This window comes from Rhincodon typus, chromosome 9 (genome assembly GCF_021869965.1).
Source record: "Rhincodon typus isolate 14 chromosome 9, sRhiTyp1.1, whole genome shotgun sequence".
NCBI lineage: Eukaryota > Metazoa > Chordata > Chondrichthyes > Orectolobiformes > Rhincodontidae > Rhincodon > Rhincodon typus.
Genome location: NC_063340.1, coordinates 58267400 through 58286471, shown reverse-complemented (window position 1 = coordinate 58286471; position 19072 = coordinate 58267400). Strand labels below are relative to the sequence as shown.

General features: G+C 39.6%; 1 protein-coding gene across 1 annotated transcript in view; it reads right to left on the bottom strand.

The window, feature by feature from the left end:
- kcnh1a (potassium voltage-gated channel, subfamily H (eag-related), member 1a) overlaps positions 1-19072 on the bottom strand; it is a 229257-nt gene that overhangs the window by 176549 nt on the left and 33636 nt on the right. The window contains exons 4-5 of the mRNA XM_048601104.1: positions 13874-14002; positions 6866-6984 (exon numbers count right to left, since the gene is read on the bottom strand). Of these exons, the coding sequence (XP_048457061.1) occupies positions 6866-6984; positions 13874-14002 (248 nt within the window). The remainder of the gene's footprint in view (positions 1-6865; positions 6985-13873; positions 14003-19072) is intronic.

Genomic DNA, 19072 nt, shown 5'->3' with positions numbered 1-19072 from the left:
AACAAAACTCTGCCATTCAATAGTATAATGGCTAATCTGTTTGAGCTTCAAATTCCATATTCCTTTCTACTCCCAGTAACCTTTCATTCCTTAGCCTAACAAGAGTTGATCTACCTTTGCCTTAAAAGAATCAAAGACTCTGCCTCCACCACCATCTGAGACAGAGAATTTCAAAAGTCACACAACATTCTGAGAGAAAGAAAGCTTCTCATCGTCTCAGTCCTAAAAGGGCTTTCCCGAATTTTTAAGACTGTAGCTCATACAAATGTCACCTCTAGTTGGTGCAAGGAGTACATAAACGCTAACAAAGAGTTGTCTTCACTCGTAAACAATGATAACAGCCAAGCCATTCGAGGTCAACCCAGAGGAGGCGTTCCTTCTTCAGGGCCTAAGGCCACTACCTCATGTTTTTGAAGCCTCCTCACCCACACCACTGCCTCTATTATCTTCCTACAATTGGCCATCTTTCATAGATTGTGCAGTCAAAATGATGCATCCCTGTAAATGCACCATTGCATTGAGCATGAACTAGTCATGCTCTCAATGAAAAATGCTCCATTTATAAGCTGCCACACGGCTTGCACAAGCAGCTCTGTGGTAAGGATAGGGCACATTCTGTCCCATCATGAATGCTGGGTAAGAGCCCTGCCATTGAATGGCCAAGGCAGAAAGGTAGATTGGTCATCATTTGTAAAAAAAATGAATTGACATGAAATAAAGGTTTGCCAGTCTTTGCATGTATGTTATATCCTGTCCCCAATTGCCTAGAAAATGTGGTGGTGAGCTTTCTTTTTGAACCGCTGCTGTCCTTGCAATGTGGGGATACCCACAATGCTATTAGGGTGGGAGTTCAGAATTTTGACCCAGCGACAGTGAAGGAACAGCAATATACTTTCAAGTCAGAATGGTAAGTGCCTTGGAGGGGGATTTGTAGGTGGTGGTGTTGCCGGGGTGGTGCTGCCCTTTTCTTCTAGATGGTTGAGGTCTCAAGTTTGAAAAGTGATGTCGCAGGAGCCTTGGTGAGTGACTGTTGTGCATCTTGTAGATGGTACATACTGCTGGTACTGAGTATAAGTGGTGAAGGGAAGCAAGTAGATTTTATTCCATTACACTCTTGACTTATGCCTTGTAGATGGTGAACAGGCAGGAGGTGATTTATTCATCCCAGAACTCACAGGGCAGAACCTTATGCAAGATTTCAGAAGTCATCATCCAGTTCTTCAGAAGACCTTGTCTCTTAGGAGTCAACTGCTGAAGCTATGTGGAGAATGGAAAACTTGGAGGATACACAATTCCCCAAGAATGAATGAATCATAGCAATTACCAGGAAATGTAGCACAGACATAGAAGATCATCTTCCAATGATCACAATCTAACTGGACACTGAGGGAGTAGAATTAGTTGCAATTGATTTCCTCTTTCTCGATGTTACTTCAAATCTGGCACCAAGTCAAGCGATCACCAGGTACCCAGCAATAATGATGTCATCAAGCACAGTAAACAGATAATTACATGGAAGTATTCTCACAGACAGTGAACCCTGTTGTTAAGTCCACTTAGTTTACATTTTTGATTAAACTTTACAAAGTGAAGTAAATGATTGGCTCATACATACAAGACGATGAAGCTTAATTATCAACATTCTTAGAAAGTCTCTTTTTATCATGATGGAGAGTGTAACCTATATGTTTTTCAGGAACAATGAGGCTATTCAGCAGCAACTTTGAACATAGAAGGTCATTAAAGGTCCCGAGTCATACCCCATTCAACAAGTTGCAACTTGTAGTGGTAATTTTACTCGACTAATCCAGAGATCCAGCTTAATGCTCTGAGGCAGGTGGTTGAAATGCACTATAGCAGGTGAAATTTAAATTCAATAAATAAACCAAATTTAAATAGAAGCTAGTCTAATAGTGATCATGAAACCATTGCCAATTGTAGTAAAACCCATCAAGCTCAATAATGTCCTTAGGGAAGGGAAAATGCTGTCCTTACCTGGTCTAGCCTACATCCAACTCTTGACTCAACTGCCTTCTGGTAAGGACTAACAAACAACTCAGTTGTATTAAACTGCTATGAAGTCAAAGAAAAAGGACTGAAATTCGACAGACCACCCAGCAGTAACCTTGGCACTGGAAATAACAATGGCAAACCCAGACCTGCAAAATCCTATGCCAAAATTGGGAGCACTACCACATATGACTAGCCAAGCAATATCCTGTCCCAGATACCACTATCCATGTGTATGTCCTGTCTGAACTGTAGGATAGACCAACCAGAGGGGGTAGCACAGTGGTACAGAGTCAGTTATCCTGGAAATACTCAACATTGACTCCAAAAAGCATGAAGCCCCATGGTATCAACTCAAACATGGGCAAGGAAACCTTTTTCTGATCAACACCTACTGTGGCCACTCCACCACCCGACTCCCATCCCCCACTCCGCAACTCCCGTGGATGAATCGGTACTTCACCATGCTGAACACCAACTAGAAGAAGCACTGGGTGGTAAGTGCATAGAATGTACAGTATTGATAGGAGTGACCACTGCACAGTCCTTATGGAGACAAAGTCCTATCTTTCCATTGAGAAAGGCCACCGTTCTGTTGTGTGATACATTAAGATAGATTTTGCACCTAAAACTGTGCATCCATGATGCGCTGTGGACCATCAGCAGCATTAAACCACAATGTGTCACCTCACAGCCTGGCATAATTTCACTCTACCATTATAATCAAGTTTGAGGGGCCAGCCCTAGTTCAGTGAAGGCTGCAGGAGGGAATACAGGGAGCAGCAGCAAGCATACCTGAAAATGAGATGTCAACCTGGTGAAGTTACAAGACAGGACTACTTGCATACCAAACAAAGCAGCATGAAGTAGACAGGTCCAAGCAATCCCACAAGCAACAGATCAGATCTAAGTTCTGTAGTCCTGCCACAGTAGTCCAATCATGATGGTAGTGGACAATTAAACAACTGACACATCTCCACAGCCAAATTCATTGGGGTCAGGATTCTTGTTGTATAGACTACACCTTGTTAGTTATAGAGGTGTCAATGTTTACTAATAAAAATGTTCTCTACACTACAGATAAATTGCTGCATTGATGGCACTCAGGTGAGAGATTACTTCAACATTAATGCCCCACAATCATGCCCTCAAATGGTTTCGCATTTGCTGGTGGTTACAGCAATCCCTCCCATTTAAGCCTACACAATAGCCTCAATTGAACAACTTGGCGGTGAACTTGAGAAAGAGTTCCTATTTCATAGCTGAGATGCTGGCGACAATTCTCAGCATTAAGACACACATGTTACAAACACATGAGGAACAAATAATAATCATTCTTCTCATTCCTATCCTGTCTTGCTTGTGGCTAATCTTGCCACGAGGTCTACACCTCATTAAGAAGATAGAAATGCTTTAAGTTAATACTACACAAGCATATAAGGGATGCTAGGGGCATTAAGTCTTCAATAATTCATGGCTATTAGAGCACTTTAAATTGGAAATGTAAAAGAGAAAAATTCCTTTCAGTGGAAGCATAGTTCACATTGCAACAACTCATCTTGAGGACAAAGGTACATGCTGATTCAGTTCAGATAGCTGGTAATTGCTAACCCCAGCATCACAACTGAGACTTCAAAGCACTTAGAATGTGAAGAGGATGTCAGTTTTGAAGTCTTAGCAGGATTTTTACCATGGAAACCAATTACAAGCATTACCTCAGAATCATATCAGTAAGTCAAAAGGACCAAATATCACTTGATGAGTATTTAATAACAGCAGATGTCAAACACCCAGCCTTTTCTATTTTTGTGAAATTGTTCTCTTTCACTTAAATAGTACACATAGCAAAATGTACATTACGTACAGCATTAAGTGTTCTACAATTAATGGTCAATAAAATTTGTATTATTCAGTTTCTTTGCACATGGGTGGATAGCTGTCATTTCAGTTCTCTCACAATCGTCACTGCAGGATTCACATAGTATATGTCCTATAGGATTGACACTATCCTATTTGCTAAAGGAGAATTTGATTCTATTTTAACTATTGATTACAAAGAGTTGGCAGAAGACCAAAATTGAGAAATACAATATTGTATAAACATAATTGTTACGCATTAATAATACCTTTATATTATTTAATTAACTAAGTTTATATTAAGTACTTTAACATTTATTGATTGTCTAAAGTGCAAAATAGAAAGAACTTCACATATAATGATTGTTATATGGGCAAACATGTCAGTCAGTTTTGCACACAGCTTTAAACAGAACAAAAAAAATGACAGGTAATCTGCTCCTAATTGCATTTCAATACCTTGCTGCTAAAAAGTGACCTTTAGCTGATCATCAAATTTCACAACCAAAAGTATGGGCAAAGCCAAGGATGTAACATTATATATAAAAATTATAATGATGAATAATTTGATGAATACTTCATACTTTGAGCAAAAAAACAAAAAAGTGTGCATTTCAAATGGATCCAGTGATTTTAATCAACCTGTAACAACACACCTCTGTGGGAGGTGGGACTTAAGCACCTCTTTGGATAAAACCGTAAGACACTCAGGTCAGTCTATTGAATATTCATTTCTTTGCAGAGATAGTAGGAACTGCCGATGCTGGAGAATCTGAGATAACAAGGTGTAGAGCTGGATGAATACAGCAGGCCAAGCAGCATCAGAAACGTCAGCTTTCCTGCTCCTCTGATGCTGCTTGGCCTGCTGTGTTCATCCAGCTCTACACATTGTTATCTCTCTTCATTTCTTTGCAATTGGTTTACACTTAGAACTTCCATTTTTAACTCAGTTTGAGAGTCAGAGATTGTGAATTCAAGCTCCACTTAAGACTTTTGCAGAAAATCTGGGGGGCCACTGCAGCGTATCGCTGAGGGAGCACTGCACTGACTGAAGTACCATCATCTGGAAGGGTTGTTAAAACAACGCCCCATTAGCCCTTTCAGGCCATGTAACAGATCCCATGGCACTGTTTTGAAGCATAACAAGGAAATTCTCTGGTGTCCTGGTCATTGAACAGAGATGCTCCCCTCCAAGCATCTATGACACAATTAATGGAAAGCAAAATGACTTAATTGGAAAAGAAGAAATTGCCGGATTTAGTCCTCAAACCTTAGATAGCAAGTTCAGAATCTCACCCTTGAGTGACAACAAGGTACGCATTTGCACTTCATCAACATCCTAGGTCACCGAATTAACATCACATTTCCAATTTTCCTCTCCTCCATCAAGAAACTCGACAAGTAATACAGGGTGGGTATACATCCACTGTACCAAACATCCAAATTCTCTTTGCATGGAACTGCTTCTCCTTCACAAGAACCCTGCATGGTCAATAGCTGCAATCCTCTCCAGCCCTTCATCAACAGTTTGGCATCACTAAGGGACCAGCATCACAACATCATCAGGCCTGCACTTCAACCAATGAGCCACCATTTCAGGGCTTCAGACATCTACTTAGGAGTTGAGGGGAAACTAGGACTTACTTACATCGGCCAGGTTGCTTTACACTCCAGGACGGCCAGGTATCTCATGTATCTACACAGGAGATTTTTCAGTTGCGGGTCTTAGGATAATTCTTAACACACAATGTCTTTAGCACTTACTTACAGGCAGACAGTCTCTGGGGTTTAACTTGCTTTTCAGCACAGACGGATGGCGGGCAGCTTGTGGCAGTGGGAAGCACTGAGGAATAATTGTATCAGTCAGAGAAGAAGTAGCCAGATGCTGCACCAATATCAGGGCTGCAGCATCAACCAGCAGTGTACACAGTGAACATTCTGCACATGTTTGAAGTGAATGGTGATCAGCAAAAGTCAAAAGATTGAGTGCTTTGTGGGGTGAAACGGGACCACAGTCAGTTGACAGGGGGAGCCCATATAGGGCTGCTTCAATTACAGTCCAGAGGGTCAGTTACAGTCAATGCAATGGCTCACTGGCTGTGACCCATCAAAGAGGGCAGCAGCTCAGTGGGTAGCACTGCTGTGTCACAGCGCCAGGGACCTGGGTTCGATTCCAGCCTTAGGTGACCATCTGTATGGCGTTTGCACATTCTCCCCGTATCTGCATGAGATTCCACCAAGTGCACTGGTTTCCTCTCACAGTCCAAAGAAATGCAAGTTAGGTGGATTGGCCGTGCTAAATGGCTCTGTAGTGTCCAGGGATGTGTAGGCTAGGCAGATAAACCATGGTAAATTCAGGATTATAGGGATATAGTATAGGGCTGGGTCAGGTTGGAATGCTCTTCAGTGTGCGAATGCAGACTCAATGGGCAGAATGGCCTCTTTCTGCACTGGAGGGATTCTATGAATCTAGTCGGTTACTTGTGCGAGATGAACAATGCTTGGCAACAGCAATTTCTTACGTCCTAGGGATGTATGAAAAAGCTTCTCATCCTGAGAAGGGGCACCTGGAATCAGGCCATGATCCTTCACTCCCTCTTGCTTCACTATTGATGCTCAGCACCTATAGTTAAAGTGATGGTGTGCAGGTGTGAACGCATACCCGGCAGTTACTGCTGTCACCGTTTCCATGGAGAAGGCCTGGTGCTAGCTTGGCGGAGTCACCTCCAGCAGTGAGGACCTTAGAAGACTCTGCTACACTTTACTCCAACCTACTGAATGCCTCTGGCACACCATCCTGATTTTCTGTGCCTGTCTCTGCAGATTGAGCAAGTCATTTATGGTGGAGAGTGGGGGCATGTCTTCTGCCTGGTGCTCAGCAGATACCAGGTCTCCAGTAATCCTGAGTGCCAAGAACAGCAGCATTTCTTCATTTACATATGTGAGCCCACTGACTTCTTTGACTCAATTGCGCATCTTAATTGTGTCATATTCTTACCTCAGCCAGCCGTGAATGCTTATGAACACTTTCTCCCTTATGTACAGTAGGAGCAAGCTGCTGTAGAACACCTCTGCTGCTTGTAAGGGCTCTTGTCAGACGGGCAAATTTACCCCAGCCTACAAATAAATCACACAGTTTAAAAACTTGTATTATCCAAAAAAAAATCTCTCCTTTACTCTTCAGGTATCAAGATATCCAATTGTATTTGCCAGCCTGCTTAAAAACACTAGAAAAAAATGGAACAAAGAAAGCAGCATTTGGGAAAATAAATCCAGTTTATCACACAGAAGTCAATTGTTTCTATTATTCCTGCAATCAGAAATAGATAATACTTTGATGGTATTTTAACCACTATAGACTCAACACTAAATGATGAAATTATGCAAAAAACATTCAAAAATTACTAAATGAAAACAGAAAGAGGGTCCTTTAGGGCCTTTAACTGGCTCTGACCGATCTCCCTCACTTCGACCCTCACCCCCTCTCTTCCCTCCCACAACAGCGATAGGGTTCCCCTTGTTCTTACCTACCATCCCACCAGCATCCACATCCAGAAGATCATCAGACACCATTTCTGCCACCTCCAGCAAGATGCCACCACCAGACACATATTCCCCTCCCCTCCCCTGTCTGTCTTCCGCAGGGACCGTTCCCTCCAGGACACCCTCTTCCTTCACCCCCAACACACCCCACCCACCGCCCCCCAACAGTCCCACGGCACCTTCCTCTGCAATCGGGAAAGGTGAAACGTCTGCCCATTTACCTCCTTCCTCCCCAGTATCCAAGGGTCCAAACATACCTTCCAGGTGAAGCAGTGCTTTACCTGCGCTTCACACAATCTAGTCTACTGTATTTGCTGCTCAAAATGTGGTCTCCTCTACATTGGGGAAATGCAGCACAGACTGGGTGACCACTTCACAGAAGACCTATGTTCTGCCCACTAAAAAGACCCTGAGCTTCCAGTTGCTTGCCACTTCAACACACCATCCTGTTCCCTGCCAACATCTGTCTCAGGCTTGCTGCAGTACTGCAGCAAAGCTCAGCATAAACTGGAAGAATAACAACTTATTTCTGCTTGGGGACCTTGCAGCTTTCTGGATTCAATATCAAGTTCAATAACTAGCCTGCACCCCCACACACCAGGGCTTGTTATCACACAGTTTGCTATTACACACTACCTGTTGTTATCCACTAACAGTCCCCATTAGCAGCTATTCAACCTCCTAGCCAGATTGTTATCCACTCCGTTGTCTGTCCAACTGTTCTTCTCTCTCTTTGGACTCTATCCCCACCCTATCTTCTGCATAAAAACCAACATTTTCCTAGCTACCATCTGAGGAAGGGTCACCGGACCTGAAACGTTAACTCTGATTTATTTTCAAACGCGGACAGAACTGCTGAGCTTTGCTAGAAATTGCTGTTTTTGTTTCCAAAAATTACTAATTGTGTCCTGGCATTTTTCAATACTTTTTCTTTTCTTTCGAAAGATTATTGTAACCAAGTTTGAAAGTGTTAAAAAGACAACTTAATTAAAATAAAATATAGTCTTAATTTAAGCTATTTTTCTAATGAACCCGTGCAGGGACGTTATTACACACCTCTGGAGCAGGTGGGGCTTGAACCTGGGCTCTTGGTCCAGGGGTAGGGACACCACCAGTGCACCACAAGGGAGCCCACAATGAAATTCTGAGATAGCAGAAGGCATCTTTGATACACCAACTTCTGGATTATGGGCCCAGCCCACTGCTGCTGCACCATTTAATGACGTCATGACATGCAAAGCATGTGCTGCCAATGACGCTGTTTTGAAGTGGGTAGCTTCTACCGTTGTCAGAAATAATAGCAGCCAATTTGAAAACAGCAAATTTCTACAAAAAACAACGCAAAAATGACCAATTTGTTTTTGTGATGCTGATCATATGATGGCCCATGTTACTTAGAAAAAAGCCTTATATTTTATGTTGGAGTGATGGTTTGGCACATTTGCCTTCATTGGTCAGAGCATTGGGTATAGGAGTTAGGGTGTCATGTTCAAAATATTGGTGAGGTCACATTTGGAGTACTTCATACAATTCTGGTTGCCTTGTTATAGGAAGGATGTTATTAAACTGGAAAGGGTGCAGAAAAGATTGACAAGGATGTTACTGAGACTGGAAGGTTTGAGTTAGAAGGAGAGGCTGGCTAGGATGGGACATTTTCCCCTGGAGCATAGGAGGCTGAGGGGTTTATAAAATCATGAGGGGCATAGATAAGATGAATATCAAAGTCTTTTCCCCAGGTAGATGAGTCCAAAGCTACAGGGCCTAGGTTTAAGGTGAGAGGGGAAAGACTTAGAAGGGACCTAAGGGGAAACTTTTTCACATAGAGGGTGGTGTTTATATGGAATCAACTGCCAGAGGAAGTGGCAGAGGTGAGTACAACTACAACACTTAAAAGACATTTGGACAGTTACACGAATAGGAAAAGCCAAGAGGGATATGGGCCAAACACTGGCAAAGGGGATTAGTTCAGTTTAGAAAAACTAGTCGGCATGGACAATTTGGACCAAAGTGTCTTTTTCCGAGCTGTATACCTCTATAACTAGGTTTCTTTGTAATGATGACTTCCAGAACTAGTTTTAGAATTGGAAATAAGTGGCAGGCAGAGAATTCAAGCCAAAGTGCTAAATAATGGGAACAGGACTAAAAAATGTTAAAAAGACAAGACCTATGCCTTGTGTCTTAGTGCCCGGAGCATTCACAATAATTATAGTGGATGAATCATACAAATAGATACATATGGATATGATATAGTTGGAATTATGGAGACATGGCTGCAGGATGGGAAATAAATATCCAGGTGTACTCAGTTTTTTTAGGAAGAACAGGCAAAGAGGAAAAAGAATAGTTAGCATTACTGCCTAAAGAGGAAACAAACCCAATAGCAAGGAAAGAAATTAACTCTGGTGAAGTGGACTCTGTATGGGTACAAGTAAGAAACACCAGAGGGCATAAAAAGATAATGGGGATTGTACATAGACCCCTTGACAGTGGTAATGTTGGGAAATACATTAAACAGGAAATTAGAACTTCAGGCAATAATGGTACAGCTGTAGTTATGGGCAAATTTAATCTGCATATAAATTGGGCCAATCAAATCAGTAACAATATGATATAGTAGGAATTCCTGGATGATTTTCTAGATCAATATGGCAAATAACTAACTAGAGGACAGACCATCCTTGACTGATCAATGTATAATGAGAAAGGAATAATTGGCAATCCGGCTGTGCAAAGCTCATTGGAGAACAGTGACCATAATATGATTGAATTCTTCGGTAAGCTGAAAGAGTGACAGATTCTCAGACTAAGTTCTAACTACACTAAACTATGAAGGTATGAGGCACCAGTGGACCATGATAAATTGGGGATCGTTATTTTAAGGAATGAGGTGGAAACACAATGGCAAACATTTAAAGCGTGCATAGAGGAACTGCAACAATTGTCCATTCCTATCTGGAACAAAAGTAAAGGAGGAAAGACAGCCAGGCCATGGCTAACAAGGGAAAATCAGGGACAGCATTAGATCAGAGGAAGGGCCATAATAATTGGCCATAAAGAGCAGTGGACCTGACCATTGGGAGCAGTTCATATTTCAGCAAAGGAGGGCAAAAGGATTGGTTAAGAGGGGGCATATAAAGTACATGTGTAAGCTTGCAGGGAACATATAAACTGATTGTAAAGCTTCTATTGGTATGTGAAGAGAAGAAGTTCATTGAATGTCCCTTACAATCAGAAACAGGGGAAGTTATAAATGGGGAGTAAAGAGATGGCAGACTAATTAAATACATATTTCGATTCCATGTTCAAAAAGAAGGACACAAATAAAGTCCCAAAAATGTTGGGGAACACAAGGTCTAGTTAAGGAGAGAAACGGAAAGAATTCAGAATTAGCAGGGAATTGGTGTTGGGGAAATTGTTGGGATTAAAGGTCGATAAATCCCCAGCACTCAATAATTTACATCCCAGAGTACTTAAGGAAGTGGCCCTAGAAATATGGGATGCATTGGTGGTCATCTTTCAAGATTCTACAGACTCTGGAACAGTTCCAATGGACTGGGGAGAACCAATGGGTGCCCCTGCTATTTCAAAAAGGAGGTAGAGAGAAAACAGGCAATTTTGAACCGGTTAACCTATTGACAGTGGGGAAAATGCTGCTGTCCAATATCAAAGCTTTAAACACAGTGACAGGATCAGACTGATCAGCATGGATTCATGACAAGGAAATCATGCTGAACAAATCTATTGGAAATTTTCAAGGATGGACCTAGTAGAGTTTATAAGGAGGAACTGACTAGTTAGAATGAGTGTAGTTGTTAATATTGAAATGTTCTTTGATTTCTGTGACTAAAAGTTTTTTTTTGAAACTGTGAACCTTGTGGATTTATTCTTTCAGTAAAAACCTGGTGGGTCAAACCAGGGCAGAACTTACACAGTCAATGGTAGGGCACTTGGGAGTGTTATAGACAAAGAGATCTCAGGGTACAGGTTCATAGCTCCTTGAAAGTGGAGTCACAGGTATACAGGGTGGTGAAGAAGGCTTTTGGCATGCTTGCTTTCATCGGTCAGAGCATTGAGTATAGGAGTTGGGACATATTGTCGCTGCTGCACTAGATGTTGGGAAGCCCACATTTGGAGTACCACATGCAGTTGTGGTTGCCCTACTATAGGAAGGGTATTATAAAATGAGTGCAGAAAAGATTTACTAGGATGCTACCTGGACTGGAAGGTTTTAATTATCAGATGAGGTTCGGACTTATTTCCCTGGAGCTTAGGTGACTGAGGAGTGACCTTAAAGAGGTCTATAAAATCATGACAGGCATAGATAAGGTGGATAGCCAACAGTTTTTTCCCCATGGTAGGGGTGTCTAAAAGTAGAGGGCATAGGTTTAGGGTGAGAGGGGAGAGATACAAAAGGGTCTAAAGGGGCAACCTTTTCACAAAGAGGATGGTGAGTGTCTGGAACGGGCCGCCAAAGGCAGTGGTGGAGGCCGAGTACAATTGTACCATTTAAGAAACATTTGAACAGGTACGTGAATAGGATAGACATGGCAGAATGTGGACCAAATGCAGCACATGAGATTAGATTAATTGTGAAAACTGGACGGCATGGACAAGTTGAGCCAAAGGACCTGTTTCCATGCTATAAACCTTGATAACTCAATGACCTGATTTATTGTATTTTTGAAAAAATAAACTTAGTCTAATCGGAGATCATATCAAATGAAAGATTAAAAATTAGCCAAGTTATAAGTGAGATAAATAGTTAATTTCATTTGGATTTGATGAGCTGTGGTTTAATTGGGAATTCAGCATTCTCCAAGATGTTTTAAATAAACAGATGTCAAACTCTGCAAAATGCAACTGGCCTTGAGGTTTGCATGTTCTAAACATAAATAACTTTAATTGTGCTCTACTGTATTGACCACACAGTTTGCCCTTTTATTTGTTGTGTTGGTTAATGCTCTGCTATACGAGACTGATAACTGAGATGATATATTAAAGCAGTTTACATAACCAAAAGTGCTTTTGGACATTCAAGTTTTACTTTATAAATCTGCCTGGATGTTTTTAACTTCACAATTAGTTCAATTTTTCAGCTTTTGTGCAGTACTTCACATTTTATTAGATTTATTCTGCCAGTTTCCCTATTCTGCATTGGGGCAACTTTATGTATGTTTGCTCCTGGCACAGAAGAACATAGGTACAGGAGTCGGTGTTAAATTAGTTCCGTTATTTAATTGGTTCATGGCTGAATTTGCAGTTTATTTTCTTTTGGCCCATATCCCTCAAGACTTTTACTTATCAAAAGTCTACTAATCTGTCTTGAAAATTATAATTGACCCAACATTCTCAGTATCTGAGAGGAAGGGGTTCTATAGCCCACATCCTTTATGAGAAAACATGCTTCGAAATTTTACTGCTAAATAATGTCACTTTAATTTTAAGATGATGCCACACAATAATCTATTCATTATTGCATTGTTGTTTGTGGGAACTTGCTGTTTGCAATTAGCTGCCTCATCTCTTATTTCACAACTAACTACGCTTAAAAAGGTGCTTCCTTATCAACAAAGTGTTTTGAGATGTCTGATAGTTATGAATGGTGCAATATAAATACAAGGCTTCCTTACCATATTTCAAAGATGTAGTTGAATAGAAATTCATCTTGGGAATGTAGTGCAAATTGAGAGATAATGAATCAGAAATCTTACCCATTTTGGTGTAAAGCAGACTGCTGATTCATTGGTGCCCTTTTCACCCAACTTGTAAAACACGAGGGTGAAGCATCAGAACTGGCCAGGTTTCAAAAAGCAGGCTGGGGGAATTGACAGGCGGAAAGGGCATTGATACCTTTTGGGTAAAGGCTCCGGATATACAGGGTAGAGGTAAGCACCCAACCATTCTTGTCTCTTTGAAGGATCGCTTTCAAAATGTGCCATCACAATCATGTCCACATAGTCATGTTATGGCAGTAGAGACAGACTGAGACACTTGCCAATTATTGGGCACTTAAGGCCCAAGGGCAGACAGCCTAGTGGGTGCCTTATACACACCCCATATTATGAAAACCAGTCTGGAATGGGCAGGAAGTGGGCTCAGCACCCAATATATTTTACCACCTCCATCGAGAAACACACAGACCAAGAGGCCATAAAATCCAACCTTCATTGCTTTATCAATTTAACTATGTCTAACCTCTATCAATTTAAGGGAAAGATATCACAGTTATGTTATGATAGCACATTAAATTAAACATTTTCTTCAAGAACATTAAAAGTGATTCCTAATTTAGTTACTGTAATTTACCTATTGAAATAGTTTGCTATAATCTTTACTCATACAGCATAATAATATAAACAATAGAACATACAGACATGAATTTATTTATTTTCAGAGTATACTTTAATGTGATGTTAAACTGAATTAAGTATAATTCAAAGCAAAGAAAGGCCAGAACAGTTACCTTTAGATGACTCATCTTCAATGGGTTGTTTGAACGCTGTGATATCACTGAAGGTGCAAAGAAATAGTACCACCTTATCTTGCTCATTTCGAATTGGAGCAATTTTCACAAAGAACCACACTGGTGTCCCTTTCACAAAGAAAACAATATTTATTTTAAAGATGTCAAATAGACTTTCCATTTGTGCCGTTACATTATTTAATTATCGCAATCTTTAACAAACAAACTTAAATCTAATTATGCCAATCACATCATACCCTCAAAAATGTATAACATAACACTGTAAAACAAAAATATATTCTTGGGTAACAAAGTATTCTAAAATGCATGTATGACCGCTTGAAGTACAACGGCACAAGCCGGAGGACATATACTCCTGGATATATAATTTCTTCCATGTACTTCTTTTGTCTTTCTGGTTTTCTTGTTAAATTCCTTTCTCTGTACAATTTGATGTAGTCATTAACCAATTTATTTTAATTGAGCTAATAACTGTGTCAAAGGAAATTAATTACCACAGATGGTGTGCAGACCTAAGCACAACCTTCTGAGTTCTAGTCCACATTAACAATTTTCATTAAATACGAACAAAAGAAAACCAGCTTGACAAAGTAGTACAAGTCTCATGTATTATTGAGCTAGAAGAAAGCAACAGCAGGGTCAAGGAAGACAAAATTACTAAAAAGAAATACAAGTTAACTAAATGGAAATTTTGATGAAGATTTCACTCAATAATAACCTTTCTGCATTTGATCATTATCAATTTTTGCATTTTCTACTTGTAATTCAATCTTGCAAAATTTTATATAAATCAAATACATGTTGAGAAAAAAATAACGGTTGATTAAAGTGTTACAAATTATAAAAGTTGTTGGAATACTGTATTGATTTTAAGACTTTGAATTGAATTAAGAACCTTTGGAATCCTCTGTCACAGAAAGCGAGTGAGGCCAAAACATTGAATGTTTTCATGAAGGATTTAAGACACAGTTCTTCAGGCTAAAGGGATCAAAAAGGTATGGAGAGAAAGCTGGCACAGGATACTGAGTTGGATGATCAGCCATGATCATATTGAATGGCGGAGCAGGTTCAAAGGGCTGAATGGCCTACACTTGCTCCTATTTTCTAGTTTCTATGTTTACCCTCCTACAGAATTATGTATCTCAGGAAACAGATTATCCACATGATTTGTTATATACAACCAATGGAACTTGTTCTAAAATGTAACCTTATTTTTGTTAGAAGCATGCAGGACACATATTGAACAGAAGAAGAATCTGTCGAATCAATTGTGAATCAGAGACATCTTTTCATGTTTTCAACAGTGCTAAAGTACAGCTGTGAACAGCTGAGAGAGAGTCAGCTCCAGTGGTATAATTTAAGTTAGTGCAATGCAGTGTAGAGACAAGGTTGCACTTTTAAGTTCACTCCTATCATGAATTGTTATCATAAACACTTGAAAATATTTAAATGCCATGAAATCAGAGCAGCAGTACTTTTGAAAAACTTCTAACGTTATGAATAAAATTCTAATCACTGTACTCTATGAAATGCAACAATACTTTCAAAACTAATGCACTCCTATTGTCTTTGCTTTACTTTTTAAACATTCAATGTAAATTATCTGTGCAAAATTGGACTATGGTATGAAACTAATTGGAGACTCCTTTAACTATTTACTAAAAATGAAAGTTGTGATGCCTGAACTATGATTCGTGAGCTATTGATGTATAATTTTGGCCACACAGGCTATTTTCAATATGCTAACTGGTCTAAGGCACAGTGACGGTGGACAGGAAGCATGTACACACTTTTGGCCAGAAATATGCCTCCTGACATTTTATGTAGCAACAAGAGAATATGAAACAAGTTCAATCACAGCTTCCTAGTAGCATGCAAAATCAAGCCTGAAAGCCAATTGGATTTGGATCTCAGGTTGGTATTGGTCAACAAGTGAAGTTGTTAAACTGTTCAATTTGTTTTAACTTTTGTGCACAAGTCTTTTGGCCAGGAACCTATAATGACAAAAGGCTGATATGAAAATATTGTGCCAAAATGTGTCCTGCCCACACAAGTTAATGTGCAGACAGGCAATGCTCAGTGTTTCTTGATGAGTATTAATGGTCAGCATTTATTGCACTGCCTGCTGGCTGTACAATTGAGGAAAGATATTGAAAAAAGTAAATTTACCTAAAGGCAGAGAGTGTTCCTTAAAGAGGAGGTGTAGTCTGGCTACAGGCCCCTAGGATGAAGTTGATGAACCTTGTCTAAATGGGAGTGAGCAGGTACAGAGGTTCTCTGATGCTACAACAGAGGCATTAGTGCATGCAGTGGATATCTTTCAAATATCTTCTTTGTAAGCAATAGTAAGAAATTGCAGAGCTTGACAATGCTAGCAGCACTATATAATAATCTGACATGAGTTGTTAAGTAAGAAGACTTCTCCACACAGACGTGCACCACTGAAAGCCTCACTGATTACAACATCAATAACACATATTGTACTGCAATATTTTGCCAACCCATGGATAACAAAATGAATTGAAGGAAAATATTAGATCCAAAGAGCAGTCATGTAAAGTTGCAAGACAACTGAGGACTGGGAGCTGTTTAAAATTCAGAGGAAGACCAAGAACTTGATTAACAGAGGAAAGTAGAACAAGAGAGTAAAATCGTGAGGAACATGAAATTAGGCTATCAGAGTTCCTATAAACATATAAAAAAAGCAAAAAAGATAAGTGAAGACAAATGGGAGAGCTAATAGCAGAAAACAATGAAATGGCACAGCCATTAAATAACTATCTTAGATCTGTTTTCACAGAAGAGACCTACTGGGGATTTTTGTTTTCAGTGTGTAACTAGGAAAATAGATGAGGGAGAATCAGTGGATGTGATAATCTTGGATATTCAGAAGTTAGTGTTCAAAATCAAAGCATACAGGATTGGTGGTAATAACTTGCGTGGATTGCGAATTGGTTAGCAGACAGGAAGTAGTGTAGGAATAAATGGGTCAATTTCAGAGGGGAAGATGGTGACAAGTGAGGTAATGGGGCCCCAGCTATTCACAATATGTGTATTAATGATTTTGATGATGTCATCATTTCAAGGTTGCTGAAGACACAAAATTACATAGGATTGCAGATGGTGAGAAGAATTTAAACAAAATTCGACGCATTTAGACAGGTTGAGTGAGTAGGCAATGGGGATCTCATTGAAACATATACGACTCTGACAGGGTTGGTCAGACTGCATGCAGAAATGATGCTTCCCTTGCCTGGAAATCTGATACAAGGAGGAGGCAAAATATGTGGTAGGCCACTTTAGACTGAGACAAGGAGAAAATTCTTCACTCAGAGGATGGTAAATCAGTGAGATTCTCTGCCACAGAAGGCTGTGGAAGCCAAGACATTGAATATATTTTTAAAAAACGTATTTCTTAAAAATATATTTCTGGAAACCGAAGACTTTGAGGTATATGGGGAGAGAATGTATCTCAACACCATACATCCAATCAGCCATGATCATGTTGAATGATGGAGCTAGCTTGATGGATCTACTTCTGTTCGCATTTTCTATATTTCTATGTATACATTGGCCATACTCTATATCAATATTTAACTAAAAATCAGAGGTCAATTAGTGCAAAAATAGGCTCAAGTTTTTCAAATTTCCATCAATTTACTTAGATAATGATCATGATTGAATAATCTTTATTCATAATTTTATCTTGCTACTACTCGATAACCTTTACTCATCATTCTGGTCAAATACATAAAATAAAGGTTCCCTATGCCCCAGATATTACTAATTTTAAGTTTTTGCCAAAATAATACTCTTAACTTTTTTGAGGCAAAATTATTTTATTTGTTTTTTATTGTCATTAGTCAATCACATGGGCACAAATAGCACCACAATTACTATTACAGTGATGACTATAATTTTTGTGGTGTTTTCATAACAAGAAGGATAACAAAAATAAACAAAGTATTTGACAATGCAATACAAATGGAACAGATTGCCTTGAGGAAAGGCTCGACAGGCTAGGCCTCTATCCTCTAAAGTTTCAAAAAGTCAGAGGTGACTTAATTGAAATAGATCCTGAGGGACTCGACTGGATGGATGTGGAAAGGATGTTTCCGCTTGCGGGAGAATCTAAAACTCGGGTGCATAGCTTAAAAGTAAGGGGTTGCCTATTTCAAACAGAGATGAAGGTTGTGAGTGTTTAAAATTCCCTTCCTCAAACGCCAGTGAATGCAAAATTTTTAACTATTTTAAGGAAAAAATAGACAGATTCTTGATAACCAAGGGAATGAAAGATTGAGATATGCAGGAATGTAGAGTTGAGGTTTTAAAATCCGATCAGGCATGATCTTATTGAATGGTGGAACAGGCTCAAAGGCCAAGTGGCCTATCTTCGTTCCTTGTTCCTGTGTTCATAAATATGACATCAATATTGAAGATTGTTTTATGTATTATTCTACCTCATACAACATTTTAAACTCCTTGAGTTCTCTGCCCATTGGCGATTATTTGCCAAACTACAGCAAAATGCCACGAGTTTTTACTTTGGTTAGAACTTGGAGGCAGTCCGAGCTGTGCCTCTGCAGGAATGGAGATCAGACCTTGTGCTTCTGGTGTTCTCATACTTCATATTCGATCTTAACCTCTGGTATTCCTGTCTTCTTTAACAACGGTCCCTATCCCTTTTAAATTTATAGAATATTGAACAATCACACTTCAACTAACAATGGCACATTGGTATCATATTACTCATCTGGGAATAGCAATTATCCAGAGTTCAAAGTAAAGATTGCAAGACTATCATTATTTAGGAAAGTGACTCATACATGGCACTAACTCCTCTGGCAGAAGTTTTCTAATGTTAGGCCAGTGTGGTTGGCGGAGTCAGCTTCTTACAGGTTTAAAAATACTTAAATCCCAAGTTATTTGTTACTAAAATTCAACTGTGGCAAGGCTACAAATTAATCAATAGTGGATTAATCTCTCATCCATTATTTTCTTCCCATGTAATTTGGATTTTACACCTCAAAATGTTAAATTTGACTTCTGTGTGCTCAAGACTCAGATGGGAAACTGTTTGCCAAGTTACCCTTGCTTTGACATGAATATATATCTAGAATTGCTTTGTATTGATGCAAAACTAGCTTAGGTATTTTCTTATCAGCCTGTTCAGATATG